At 35.4% G+C, this 15247-nt stretch overlaps 1 protein-coding gene across 3 annotated transcripts in view; it reads right to left on the reverse strand.

The window, feature by feature from the left end:
- The window catches only part of HYCC2 (hyccin PI4KA lipid kinase complex subunit 2), a 68035-nt gene that overhangs the window by 39551 nt on the left and 13237 nt on the right, over positions 1-15247 (reverse strand). For 2 of the 3 annotated variants that reach the window (XM_082841867.1, XM_082841869.1), the window contains 3 exons: positions 14375-14474; positions 2783-2863; positions 1720-1821 (listed from right to left, as the gene is read on the reverse strand). In XM_082841867.1, coding sequence (XP_082697993.1) covers positions 1720-1821; positions 2783-2833 — 153 coding nt within the window. In that variant the 5' untranslated portion in view covers positions 2834-2863; positions 14375-14474. Of the gene's footprint in view, positions 1-929; positions 986-1719; positions 1824-2782; positions 2864-14374; positions 14475-15247 lie in introns of those variants that run through there. The other variant, XM_082841868.1, reaches the window with a different exon arrangement.

The following is a 15247-nucleotide window of genomic DNA, read 5'->3' on the forward strand; positions in this document are numbered from 1 at the left end:
TTATGACCTGACAGGAGAAAGGACGGAAAGACAGACCTTTTCTAGTAACTGGTTGATTATAATGACTGCTGGGTCTTGAGCTTGAGTCTCTCAAGTTGCAATTTTTCTATTTCTAGCCTTGACAAAGTCTCACACATTAGTATTATGAAGTATGACAATATACAGTGAGTTAATTCTTATAATATCACAGCTTCCAAAGCATAAAAGAAAAAATAGAAGCCAATACATTTCACATACTTGTGAGTCCTAATGAAAACGACAGCATTTTAGAATCTCATTTTGTATTTTACTACTCTTTTTTTTCCCCCCGGTGATTCTTTTTTGGCCGCGTGGCTTGCAGGATCTCACTTCCCCAACCAGAGACTGAAACCGTGCCCTTGGCAATGAAATCGTGGAGTTCCAACCACTGGACCGCCAGAGAATCCCATGTATTTCACTATTCTTCTAATCAATATTTATTAAGTGTTCATTATGCACATGATAAAATACTGGATTCTAGGGAATTAACAGATATATATGTTAACAGATATAGAATATACGACCACTGCCCATGAAGAGCTTACAATTTAAAGAGAAAGCATGAAACAAATGCATTTTAATAAGCAAAGCTTAATGTTAAGACAGTGCAAAACAAGGGATACATACATTCAATATTCACACAGAATTTTGAAAACTCCTGACCAAGAAGGATACGCATATATGTCCATTACCATACCTAAAGTTATAAAACATTCAAAAATACATAGCAAGAGAAAAAGAAGCAAATGAATCCTGCGGTTGCTGCTACAAATAGCAACAGATGCAAGCCCAACTGAGAGCCAATCCAAGTTTAGGAGATAGGAAAGAAAGAGGTCAATAAGCAAGCTTTTAGTGATAGTACAAAAATGAAGATGCACTTTAAGTTAAGCTGCTGGTTAGGAGATGATTACCTGAACTTCTTCAAACTCACTCCAGTACACAGCAGAGGCACTCTTGGAGGCTGTATCTGGGAAGATAAGAAGCTACTTTCCTGTGTGTTCCTTTCATTTCATTTTAAAGCATACATGAATCCAGTGGTGATAAAACTGTATGTCATACTATTGTGTTAATGGAAAGAAAATGTGTGTATTTTGTGTAAGTTAACACATAGAGCCAATAGCTGCACCTTTTTTCCCTTCTAGCACAGGCTAAATAATAGGAAACTGTTATTCTAAGTTTACTGATCCTGACTATTTAGGCTTTCTCTGATCATTTTCAAACTAAACTTACAGCAGCATCATTTCATGTTACCAGTTTGACTGAATTCACTAATTAGAGTGATTACCCATAGTTCTTTACCGTCAATAAAAGGACTGCAAACAATACTTAAAATTAATAAATCTCAATCAGTATATGGTTAAAATTTGGACTCCAGGAAAGGAAACATTCCAGAACAGGAAACAGAAAAGTTGCAAATTAAATAAATAATCTACTGAGATGGTGGTCACTCAAATCAAGAATCAAAACATACTGTCCTCAACAGGAACAAATTTAATCAAAACATTAAAAAATATGGAGAGGGAGGTCATGGGGAAAGCCAAAGCAACTATCAGAATGAAAAATAGCAGAAAGAAAGTTTTCCAGTCCCACTGGAAGGATTTAAAAAAAGAAGGAAAACTGCAAAACTTATATATATGTGTTTTAGTGCACATATTTCATTATGTACTACATTAAAATTACTTTTCTTATAAACTCTCCTACCTCATTATTCGAATCTTGAATAACTTTATACAGGGCTGGTACCAGTGTTTTTTTCCGGTGTAAAGTTGCTGCATAATTGGTGATCTGAGTGTCAGGTAATGCCTAAAAGAAAACATCAAAGGAAACCAAAAATGAACTTAATATTTGAGAAGTTAGAAACTTTATTTTATATGAGTTCCTCTTGAAAAGATTTATAATTGAGTCAACTAAGAAAAGTAAAAATAATTAATATAAGAAATAACCATGAGAGTTAATAAATCAAATTAGTTAGGATGTTATACAATTCTTCTAACTACTCAACAATGAGAAATGATTAGAAATCACACATTACACCAAGATATGCTGAAATGAGTCACCTTATAATCTAGTCTAAAAAATTAGTGTGCAATAAATACTTTTGTTTTTAATGAGATGTGCATTTTTTTAAGTCTTTTTATTGAATTTGGTACAATATTGCTTCAGTTTTGCATTTTGTTTTCTTGGCCGCGAGGCATGTGGGATCTTAGCTCCCCAACCAGGGATCAAACCCACACCCCCTGCATTGGAAGGCGAAGGCTTAACCACTGGACCGCCAGGGATGTCCCTGAGTGTGGGATATATTTCAATTCTTGTATTTTATGTTCACAAAACACTTATTTCCATAGTGTTTATAAATTATACAGTTTTCAATCAAATTAATGAGTGAATTTTTAATCACAGGAAATAAAAATATAAGGCACAAATCTCATTTCTGTGCCTTATTAAAACTTGGAGGCTTCCCCTCTTTTACTGAATATATCTTAAAATTTATATATCACCTTATCAATCCATTGATATCAATCCATATCAATTATACTCCAAAGTAGCAAAAACAAGTTTACTAGCTTCATTTTTACATTACCTTCTAGCCATTATTCACATTAGTGCCTAAAATTTTTAAAGAGGTGCAGCTATAGAAACATGTTATTTCATATTTTGCCATTCCTACTTCATAACTTTTGTTTCAGTTTTTCCATGAACATGTATAACTGAATTACTGATATATAGAATCATATGACACATTCTTATCCTCAATCCAATCTACCTTGAATTCTGATAACCATTCTTCCACAACGCCACGTTCAGATCCCAGCATCTTCTTCTACCTTCTATTCCTCTTTTCTCTCTGAAAGAAAAAGGCACTGAACTTGAGGACAGTGTTACTTACAGGAACTATCAAAGGTAAATGATGTGTGCCTTTCACTAAAGGAGAAACTCATCTAGTGTATATTTTAGATAAGGAGGCTTACTTTTAGACTAGTGTTCAATTAAAACAGAACTGTTTATAAGAAATAAGTTCTATTTTTAATGATACGTTTGAAATCTATTTTCCTAATGCTTTTCTATTTTCCAATTATACTCCAAAGTAGCAAAAACAAGTTTACTAAGTAAAATCAAACTGCACATTACCCAAGACAAATGCACAGTCTATGCCTAGAGCTTTTACCAAATATACAACTGGCACATACAACTGGAAAAAGTTATACATAATAGAACACTGTGACAGATTTTTACAAAGGTAAAAAAATTAGAAATCAAGGGTTATATGTACAGCTATAAACATATATATATATATTATATGAAATAAGGCCTTTGAAGTAGGTAGATTTATATGTTTTCTAAAAATGGAAAAATAGCCAGATAGAAAAAGCAAGTTGTACAACAGTATATAAGCTATAATAATTCCACTAAAAATTATATAAATGTGAAAAAGCTGGGAGGAAAAATATATATGCTAAACTATTAAGTGTTGGCCTCTGAAGGAAGGATTACTGAGGATATTCTAATTATGTAACTTTGAATTATAAAAAAAAATAAAAATTGGTATGTATTATTTTTTAAGTGAGACAAACAACAGAAGGTTTTTGGTTTTAAATTTAAGGCTCAAAAGGTAACCAAAAGAAAAAAGGAATTTCTTGGGCAGGGAGGGAAATGTCTCCAGAGCAAATGAAATGAAAGTTCCTTTATTAAAAAGACATATTTATCAAAAAGACGATATGTGTCATATTCCATAATAAATTTCTATCTAAAAAAAAGAAATGAGATTTTCTAAACCCCTTCCTTTCCCTAAATATCCATATATAATACACTATACCAAGTATTATATAAGCAAGGAGTACAAAAAGGAGTAAGAAATGCCCCTTATTCTCAAGTAGCAAATGCTCTTAAGATGGACTGGTGGATTTATTCAAATAAATTGCAAGAGGAAAAAAGAGACAGCAGATTAAAAGATATGTTAAGAAAAATCAAGAACCAAAGTATGAATCTTATTTGGATTGATTCAAACAATAAAAAAGAGCATAACACAATTGGAAAAGGTTAAACATGACTTATTGTATGACTTATTACTTAATATTGGATGACACTAATTCAAGGAATTATTATAGGTTACTTTTATATTTGATAATGGTATTATAATTAGGCTTTTTACTTATTTATTTTTTAAATACAATTTATTTATTATTTTGTCCACATCGTGTGGCACGTGGGATCTTAGTGCCCCAACCAGGGATCGAACTTGTCTCCCGCCCCACCCCACCCCGGCAGTGGAAGCGTAGAATCTTAGCAACTGGACAGCCATAGAGGTCCCTATAGTTAGGTTTTTTAAAATACTGTTTATCGCTTGCAAGATTCACACTGAAATATTTACTGGTGAAATGATATCTGGGATTTCCTTTTTTAAAAAATATATATATATTTAAATTTATTTATTTTTGGCTGCATTGGGTCTTCGTTGCTGTACGCGGGCTTTCTCTAGTTGCGGAGAGTGAGGGCTACTCTTTGTTGTGGTGCTCGGGTTTCTCATTGCGGTGCTTTCTTTTGTTGCGAAGCACAGGCTCTAGAGCGCAGGCTCAGTAGTTGTGGCGCACGGGCTTAGTTGCTCTGCGGCATGAGGGATCTTCCCAGATGAGGGCTCGAACCCGTGTCACCTGCATTGGCAGGCGGATTCCTAACCACTGCGCCACCAGGGAAGCCCTGGGATTTGCTTTAAAATAATCGGGATGAGGGTAGCCAAAGGAGGAGAGTGCATTGGGTATAGATAAAATATGACTGGCCGTAAGTTGATAACCACTGAAGCTAACTGGTATACAAGTTTCATTACACTACTCTACTTTGTTATAGGTTTGAAGTGTTCCATAATGAACTTCAAGGGGGAAAAATAAAGGATCGATGAACTAACTCTACATATAAATCATAATATACATGATATAAAACAACGGTTCTTAACCTTTTTTGGGGCGGGGCAAAAGCACAAAGTTACAGACCCCCTTTGATAGCTGAGCAAAACTATGTACTGATCCCTACTTCAGAAAAAGATAAATATGATGCCTGCACGTACATGATTTTACAAATAATTTCAGGAAGTTCACTGATTCACTAAAGCCCATTAATAGATATGGACTCCCAAGTTATAAACTCGTGAAGAAATGAGACTCTTAAAAACAACTTTATGAAATAGAGCACAACTACACTTCCTAATGATAATGTCCTTCAAAGAAGTCATTTTGTAAGGTTCCTATATTTACTACAATGATTGTTCAAATCAGTCAGAATTTTCTTTTTTTCTTTCAAGTACCAATTAGTTAAGTAGTACTAAGTACTCTGTATAACCTAGTACTTCACCTAAAAATGGACTCCATGACATAATTATCATTACTGTGTATCTTGCTCTATGCAAATTACACCTCTTTAAAAAAAATTTAACTATAAAAAATAAAATAACAAGCCTAGATCCATCATACATTATAACTTTCAGTTATAAATAATGGGCTAAATATCCTAAGGCAGTTGCCCCTGGAAGCTTCTCAGAAAGAACTCAAGGAGGCAACTGACCAAAAAGCAAAGGAATGATTCAGTCAGAAATTCATCAATCCATTCCATAAATATTTCTTTCTTTCTTAATAATAATTCATTATTATTTTTGGCTGTGTCGGATCTTAGTTGTGGCACGCGGGCTCTCTAGTTGTCCCGCAGCATGTGGGATCTTAGTTCCCTGACCAAGGATCGAACCCACATTCCCTGCATTGGAAGGCAGATTCTTAACCAGACCACCAGGGAAGTCCCCCATAAGTATTTCTTAAGCAAAAACTATATACCTGCCATTATGCTAGGAGCTGGAAGTACAATGGTAAACAGAATCAGATGTAGACTCACTCTAATGGGGCACTTCCCTAGTGGAGGAGGCTAAACACATTTTTGCAGAGACAAGGAGTAAGAAGGAAAGGTACACGAAAGCGTAAAAGTGCTGATGAAGGTTTCTCTGAGGTAGCACTTAAACTGAGATATCAAAGATCAGTAGGAATCAAGGGGAATAGTGAAGGAACATTCTAGAAAGAGGGAACAGCATATAAAAAGGTTCTGTGGGGGCTTCCCTGGTGGCGCAGTGGTTGGGAGTCCGCCTGCTGATGCAGGGGACACAGGTTTGTGCCCCGGTCCGGGAAGATACCACATGCCGTGGGGCGGCTGGGCCCGTGAGCCATGGCTGCTGAGCCTGCGAATCCGGAGCCTGTGCTCCGCAACAGGAGAGGCCACGACAGTGAGAGGCCCGCGTACCGCAAAAAAAAAATAAAATAAAAAATAAAAGGTCTGTGGCAAGAAAATAACATAGGAAGATGTAGAATCTGAAAGAATATCCAAGTGGTTAGGAGCACAGAGAGCAAGGGGCATGGTTGAGGGCAGAGAGAGAGAGGCATGGGCTGATGTTATAATAAACAAGATCTTCTAGTCTACATTAAGTATGGAAAGTGACTGAGGATAAGATTAAAGGTTTGAAAGGCTTACCTGGCTATGATGCAGAGAACACTCTTTCAAAGCTAGCTGCAAAATTCCCATTAGCAAGAAGACTAGGGGCTTCCCTGGTGGTGCAGTGGTTGGGAGTCCGCCTGCCAATGCAGGGGACACGCGTTCACGCCCTGGTCTGGGAGGATCGCACATGCCGCGGAGCAGCTAAGCCTGTGCGCCACAACTACTGAGCCTGCGCTCTAGAACCCACGAGCCACAACTACTGAAGCCCACGCACCTAGACCCCGTGCTCTGCAACAAGAGAAGCCACCGCAATAAGAAGTCCACGCACCGCAACCATGAGTAGCCCCCGCTCGCCACAACTAGAGAAAGCCCGCGCACAGCAACAAAGACCCAAGGCAACCAAAAATAAATTAAAAAAGAAAAAAAAAGAATTAGGTGAAGAATACAAACAAGAAATTCAAAAAAGAAAAAGAGAAAAAGAAGACTAAAAATATTCCAGGCTTGCTATATATAGCACTTGCTCTGAGAGTTCCTACTAAGTCAAGTCTCTGGAAGTTAAAAAAAAAAAAAAAAACAAAATAGCTACTGATAATAAAAATGGTTTTTATTTACAAAGTACCTGAAAAATAAAGTAGGTTCCATTTTTATTAAGCTTCAAATAAAGTATAAAAAGTAAAAGCAATGCCTACATTATTTTCTCTGGAAATAATTTTTTTAGGGATAAATTCTAACATCTGAATCTCCCTTTAATATTTCCCTTTTAACCCAAGTCTCTTATGAAAGTATAAACAAGAGGGGCTGTTTTGTTGATATTACTTACAACATCTCCTTCTACCACCTCATTATCACTAATGAGTTCAGCAGGCCACAAGACTGAGGAAAAATAGACTGAATTTTACGTCCTCTTTGAGAAGTACTCCAGAAAAGGAGGTAAATACTTTCAATAAATATACTACCATGTAAAGAAGAAAACCACAATTTCATTCTAGTGGTGACAGAAAGGACTTATTTTCCGAAATAAAGAAAATAGGAACTTAAAAAAAACACACAAAACTCCTTTATTTCCACGGCTGAATTTTAATAATGATTGATTTTTGCTTTTTATTTACTGGAAACTTAAAAAGCTATTCTTCCTCTGTACCACAACTATTACCTCTAATTTTACAAATATCCTTAGCTATAAATATGAATAGTTGATATTCAATTATTAAATAATTTTAAAATAGTTATTATAAATAGTATATGTCTATTAAAAAAAGGAACTTAACCTAACTACCTCCCCCACCCACAAAGATAAACAGAGTTAACCATTTGGTATGTATTTTTCTTCACATACATGTTTACGTATATGCATGTATGTATATGTGTGTGTATACAGTTTAAATATAGTTGTGTTCATTGTACATAGTATTCTATAATTGCTCTTTCAATTCTCAAAAATATATGAAAGACCTATAGTTCAAGCTCACTCTTTTTAATGGGTGTAACTAATTATAAGTATAATCCCATAACTTATTTATTTACTAATAAACAAATCTGTTTTCAACTTCCTTATATTACAAAAAAATGCTGCAATACACATCCTTGTACATACTTATGTTTTCTATTGTTATCTTCTGTAGTATAAATTCTAAAACTTGAATTTGAATTTTTTTTTTTTTTTTTTTTTTTTTGGTACGCGGGCCTCTCACCTCTCACTGTTGTGGCCTCTCCTGCCGCGGAGCACAGGCTCTGGACACGCAGGCCCAGCGGCCATGGCTCATGGGCCCAGCCACTCCGCGGCATGTGGGATCCTCCGGACTGGGGCACGAACCCGTGTCCCCTGCATCGGCAGGTGGACTCTCAACCACTGTGCCACCAGGGAAGCCCTTGAATTTGAATTTTTAAGGTCACAGGATATAAATATTATTAATAGCATATGCAAATACAAATAAATTCTCAAAACCATAATCCATCATATAATTTTAAAGAGCATACGATTGTTACATATACAAAATAATTTCTTCCTGCTCTATTTATAAAGTTAATACCTTAGCACTGAAATCTAAAAAAATCTAAATCTAAATAACTCAATTTTTCTACATTTGTTTATATGATGTATATGACTTTTAAAACTAGAACAACAAAAATCGGTATCAGAACATTCAAGTGAGTACTAGTTACCAAAACATTAAAAATTTAATACACAGAATGCTGTAATGTATTTGAAAGAGGCATGGCAAAAAAGATACCACAATATATTTTACTGTATTTTAAAAATCAGTCTGCTTGTTTAGTAAAGGCTTGAATCTTCTAAAGTTAAAAACCACATCTAGGGCTTCCCTGGTGGCGCAGTGGTTGAGAGTCTGCCTGCCGATGCAGGGGACACGGGTTCGTGCCCCGGTCTGGGAAGATCCCACATGCCGCGGAACGGCTGGGCCCGTGAGCCATGGCCGCTGAGCCTGCGCGTCCGGAGCCTGTGCTCCGCAATGGGAGAGGCCACAGCAGTGAAAGGCCCGCGTACCGCAAAAAAAAAAAAAAAAAAAAAAAAAAAAACCCAAAAAAACCCCACATCTATAGTTTACTCTTTAAACAACCTGAAAGTTATTTTAGAATGCAATATGAGATTAAGATCTAACAATGTTTTCTCCCAATAAAAACTGTTTTCTCAGTTGTTCTAACACCTTGTTTGCATGTCCATTTTTTTCTAACTTGCAACACTATTTTTATCATACACTAAAAGTCCCACGTATATTTGGAACTATTTCTGAGCTACTTTTCCCATTAATTTGGTACCAGGACTATAATATTTTAATTACTGTGGCTTTATAATGCACTTTATAATAGTACAAGTCCCATAATAATTCTTTTTCCTAAAAATGTATTTTATTATTATTGCCTGCTTATTCTTCCAGTTGATTAGACTTCTAATGATAAGTTTCTTTCCCATACTCTATCCTTATTGGAATTAAATTTACAAATTAATTTCAAGTGACATCTTCACCTAATTGAGTTATCCAATACAGAAGCATGGCACTGCTCTTTATTAAAAATCTTCTTTTAGGAATTCCTGGTGGTCCAGTGGTTGAGACTCCATGCTCCCAATGCAGGGGGCCCGGGTTTGATTCCTGGTCAGAGAACTAGATCCCACATGCCGCAACTAAAAGATCCTGCGTGTTGCAATGAAGACCCGGCATAGCCAAATAAATAAATATTTTTTTAATAAAAATCTTCTATATGTCTGTATAAATTTTGTGTTTTCTTCATATAGATCAACACATTCAAATTAAATTGATTCCTAAGTATAATCTTCTGTGGACAACTGGTTCCAGACCCATTGCAGATACCAAAATCCAACAATACTCAAGTCCCAGAGCTGGCCCTCCCTATCAGCAGATTCAACCAACCATGCATTGTGTAGCACTGCATGATTGATATTTATTGAAAAGAAATCTGAGTATAAATGTATCTGCACAGTTCAAACCAGTGTTGTTCAAGGGTTAAAAGTTTATATTTTCCTGCTGCGACTGTGATTCTTTTTCATTATTTCAAATTAGCTGTTGTTACACACATAAAAATAAACACTTTCTTAAAAAATCAAAACGAGGGCTTCCCTGCTGGTGCAGTGGTTGAGAGTCCGCCTGCCGATGCAGGGGACATGGGTTCGTGCCCCGGTCCGGGAAGATCCCACATGCCACAGAGCGGCTAGGCCCGTGAGTCATGGCCGCTGAGCCTGCGGGTCTGGAGTCTGGCTCCACAACGGGAGAGGTCACAACAGTGAGAGGCCCACGTACCACAAAAAAAAAAAAAAAAAAAAACAAACAAACAAGTTTTTAGATAAATATTTAAAATACTGAAAATCGCTTAAATTAAGACTTCTATGTTTTAGGAAAAATTTATAAACTAATAAGTTATCTTTTTACTAACTACAATGAATTAGAAGGTTTTTTAAAATGTTGACTACGTTATAGAAAGGGATAAGAAAAAGCAAGTACAATTAATCAAAAATGTTTTTCAAACTCTTTACAAAAAACATCAGCACAGATCTTAAAATAAAAAAGAAAACCAAACATTATTTTTTGAAAGAAACACAAAATTTTTAAATGTAATATATACTGCATCAGAATCCTTATCTGATATAGGGCCCAGAATATATATTTTGAAAAAGTTTTCCAAGTAATCCTGATGACCACCCTTCAGTTAAAAAAAAAAAAGTATCACATCCAGGTTAAATTTCTTACTTTAAATTCCTGTATGATCTCTCCTATAACCACAAATTTGGCACACCAAATCACTTTAGTTTCTACCAATACCATTTTTTAAATGACTGCAAGTTAATTAACTTTAGATAGAAGAACATAGTGGTGTTAATAATAATTATAACCAAAACACTAACGTATTTCCCCAATTTTAATGATACTAATTTTAAGACAGTAATTTATTAACAAATTTAAGTAGGAAGTAAGACACAATCCTTTATTAAAATGAAACAAAATGTTTAAAGGATAAGAGCATAAGCATATCCATATAATCACATAAGACTTTTAAAAATTATTCTTGGGCTTCCCTGGTGGCACAGTGGTTAAGAATCTGCCTGCCAATGCTGGGGACACGGGTTCTATCCCTGGTCCAGGAAGATCCCACATGCTACGGAGCAACTAAGCCCATGCACCACAACTACTGAGCCTGCATGCCACAACTACTGAGCCCACATGCCACAACTACTGTAGCCTGTGCGCCTAGAGCCCGTGCTCCGCAACGAGAAGCCAGTGCAATGAGAAGTCCGAGCATGGCAACGGAGAGTAGTCCCCGCTCCCCGTAACTAGAGAAAGCCCGTGTGCAGCAACAAAGACCCAAGGCAGCCATAAGTAAATAAAAAAACTAAACAAGACCAAAAACCCTTACTTTAAAAAAATAAATAAAATAAAATCTATGGTTGAAAAATGTAACGTGGTCCCTTTCTTACAGCTCATACTTCTCCCCTACCACAGTTTCCTATGTTCTGGCCATATTCTCATTTCAGTTCCTCTAGAGCTTCATGCACACCTTCACCCTAGGGATTCTGTGTGGACTGTTCCAGCCTGGAATGCTGTCCTACAATCGCTATTTAAATAACTGGCTCCTTCCAATCCTGTTAATCTCAGCAGGCCTTTCTTGATCACTTTATCTAAATAGGAGCCCTTTCTCCCTTCTCCAGTATTTTCCATTCCAACATATATGGTTCATTTCCTTCCTAGGGCTTTGGATTTTATACCTTGTATATTAAACCTTATTGTCTATCTTTCCCATCAGGTCACAAATTCCATGAGAACAGGGTCCTTTTCTGTTCTGCTAGCATTTGAGGGCTCACTATGGACTCAATGCTAACAAGTATATTATGGTATCTAGACATATGACAGATACTTAATGTATATTCATTGAATCAATGAACCACATAGCTTATATGACCTTGGACAAATCGCTTAAACCCTTTGGGCTTCAGGTCACTACAATGATAAATTACTTTCTAAATCTAAAATCCTATAAATATATTTTAGTACCTTCACTTGGAAAACAGAACAGTACTGGTTACAGAGAAATTTTTTAAATATATGTTTTCTAACTAGAATCAGCATCTTTTAGTATTTAGAGGTAGCTACAAACACAGTTATAAACATACTGCAAGCCCTCTTTTTATTTAAACAGACAATATGGAATTCTGAAAATCATTTCTTCTACTGTGTTACACCCATCCCATCATCTGATGTATAAAAGCTATATTTATTTATTTTATTTGTTTATTTATTTTAACATCTTTATTGGAGTATAATTGTTTTACAATGGTGTGTTAGTTTCTGCTTTAAAACAAAGTGAATCAGCTATACATATACATATATCCCCATATCTCCTCCCGCTTGCGTCTCCCTCCCACCCTCCCTATCCCATCCCTCTAGGTGGTCATAAGCACCGAGCTGATCTCCCTGTGCTATGCAGCTGCTTCCCACTAGCTATCTATTTTACATTTGTTAGTATATATAAGTCCATGCCACTCTCTCACTTCGCCCCAGCTTACCCTTCCCTGTCCCTATGTCCTCAAGTCCATTCTCTATGTCTGCGTCTTTATTCCTGCCCTACCCCTAGGTTCTTCAGAACCATTTTTTTTTTTAGATTCCATTTATATGTGTTAGCATACAGTATTTGTTTCTCTTTCTGACTTACTTCACTCTGTATGACAGTCTCTAGGTCCATCCACCTCACTACAAATAACTCAATTTCGTTTCTTTTTATGGCTGAGTAATATTCCATTGTATATATGTGCCACATCTTCTTTATCCATTCATCTGTTGATGGACACTTAGGTTGCTTCCATGTCCTGGCTATTGTAAATAGAGCTGCAATGAACATTGTGGTACATGACTCTTTTTGAATTACAGTTTTCTCAGGGTATATGCCCAGTAGTGGGATTGCTGGGTCATATGGTAGTTCTATTTTTAGTTTAAAACCTATATTTAAAAGCAAAAGTCAAGCTGATATTCTAGCATGCAGATCAATTCGGGCCCATATTGCCTCACTTCCAGAGTATGAAGCAAAATAAAGAGGATATCACAGAAAATGATTATCTTTTTGGTGACCATGGTAATGGCAACCTTTATTAGCAAGCCCTGAATAAAACATAATGAAAAAAATAATAAATTGCTGGAACATGATCTGAAAGAGGTCAATAACTACTTGCCAGGAAGCAAACTCACAGTACTTGCACAAGTACAGTAAGTTCTCCATTAACAACACTGGTAGAAATTGTGTCTTAGCTGATAGTCAGCATATATATTCTTTTTTAGGAATTGTCAATTTAGAGAGAAAAAGGATATAACAGGCAGTACGGCCTAATGGTTAAAGAAGACAGGCTCTTGCTCTAGACTGCCTGAGTTTGAATTCTACCTCCTTGACCTACAAGTTGTGTTTCCTTGGGAAAGTTACTTACCTAACCTGTGGCCTCAAATCCCTCATTTATAAAATGGGGATAATATAAGTACCTATGTCAAAGTTTTTTTTTTTTTTAAAGATTAAATAAATTAACACATCAGTGAGCAAAATTATAACTGCTCTCAAGGGTTTCTAATGGACCAAAATTATTGTATAAACAAACCTATACAATGATCAAGCAACATATGACAGTAAAAAAATGGCTATGCTACTGAAAATTTTCAAACTAGACCAAAAACTATCTAGATATTTCAAGGTATAAATCAAAAACAAAGCACTTAACATGTGCTATTACTGTACTGTAAATACCAAATTCCCTAAGGAAAAAACTAGAGCTGCACTGTCCAGTTAGTTTTAATTAATTAAAAAAAAATAAAATTTAAAAATCAATTCCTGGGAATTCCCTGGTGGGCCAGTGGTTAAGACTGCGTTTCCACTGCAGGAGGCCTGGGTTCAATCCCTGGTTGGGGAACTAAGATCCCATAAGCCGTGTGGCACAGCCAAAAAACTGAAAAAAAAAACCCTAACATTGTATTAAAAAAAAAAATCAATTCCTTAGTTGCACTAGCCACATTTCAAGCACTTAGTAGCTACATGTGGCTAGTGTCTCCCATATTGGACAGCACAGATGTAGAACACAGACATTATCAAAGAAATTCTATGATCAGCACTGATCTAGATGTAGCTAGATAATACAATTATGCTGAATAAACTCAGTAATTCAAGAGCTGTAATATTTAGGTAACAAAAAGTTAAAAGACACAACTATTAAAAAGGAAACACTTTCAAAAGTAAAATTCAAAGGCAATAATTAAGATGTGACTATTCTCCTAGGTAAAACTGCTTAATATATAGAAGCTACCCACAAAAAATTACCAAAAATTCTAACATGTCTGACTATGGGAACTTCATTCTTTACCCTTCACAAAGTTAAATTCTATAATTTTACCTCCGTTCTAAGATCAGTGTTCCAATGGAGGAGGTGGCACAGGAATGCGGCAGAGTTCAAGTGTGGAATTCATTTGTTGAGACTTAAATGTTTTCCAACTCTATAAAAAATGAAAACAAAAAACTGTGAAATAGAGAGAATATCCTCAAGAATGTAATATAAAGGAGAAAGAACAATTTTGAAAAGGCATTTATAATATAATCTAATTTTAAAAATAATTGGGATTATTTTTATATTTTCTATAATAACTAGGCTATACTTATGTACCATTATCAAACCTATTTTAGAAGACATTAGATTTGGAAAAAAGAAGTCTGAGTTTTAGTTTCAAATTTACCATTAAATATCTGTAAAGACTTCGAGTAAGTTAAATTTTCTGGAGCCTCACCTGAAAAATCTACAAAAATAAGTACTTCCCAGCCAAAAATTCTGAGTCCAACTTTTGAAACATATTACAGTGATCACACACACACATACACACACACACGCAACGATCATTAAAATTTTAATATGCACTATAAAACCAAGCTTAAATAAGTATCAATGGCTACATTATAATTTTGGATAAGTTTCACAGACTGAAAATTTTACCATTTTGAGAAAGAACATAGAAAATGCTGTTACTTGAACTTTTGGCACAAAAAATATTAAAAATCATTTTCAAATTGATAAAAGTATACTTTTCTCATAAAGTAATAACTATTATCATGTAGTTGTTGACCACATTATACTCTACTTCTTTGATTCAAAACTTATCACAACTTTAAAAGCTAAAACACCAAAAGAAAATTAGCATTTTAAAATATGTCCATTAACAAAACTTTTTTTTTTTTTTTTGCGGTACGTGGGCCTCTCACTGTTGTGGCCTCTCCC

This window comes from Leucopleurus acutus (genome assembly GCF_964270905.1).
Source record: "Leucopleurus acutus genome assembly, chromosome: 6".
Lineage (NCBI taxonomy): Eukaryota > Metazoa > Chordata > Mammalia > Artiodactyla > Delphinidae > Leucopleurus > Leucopleurus acutus.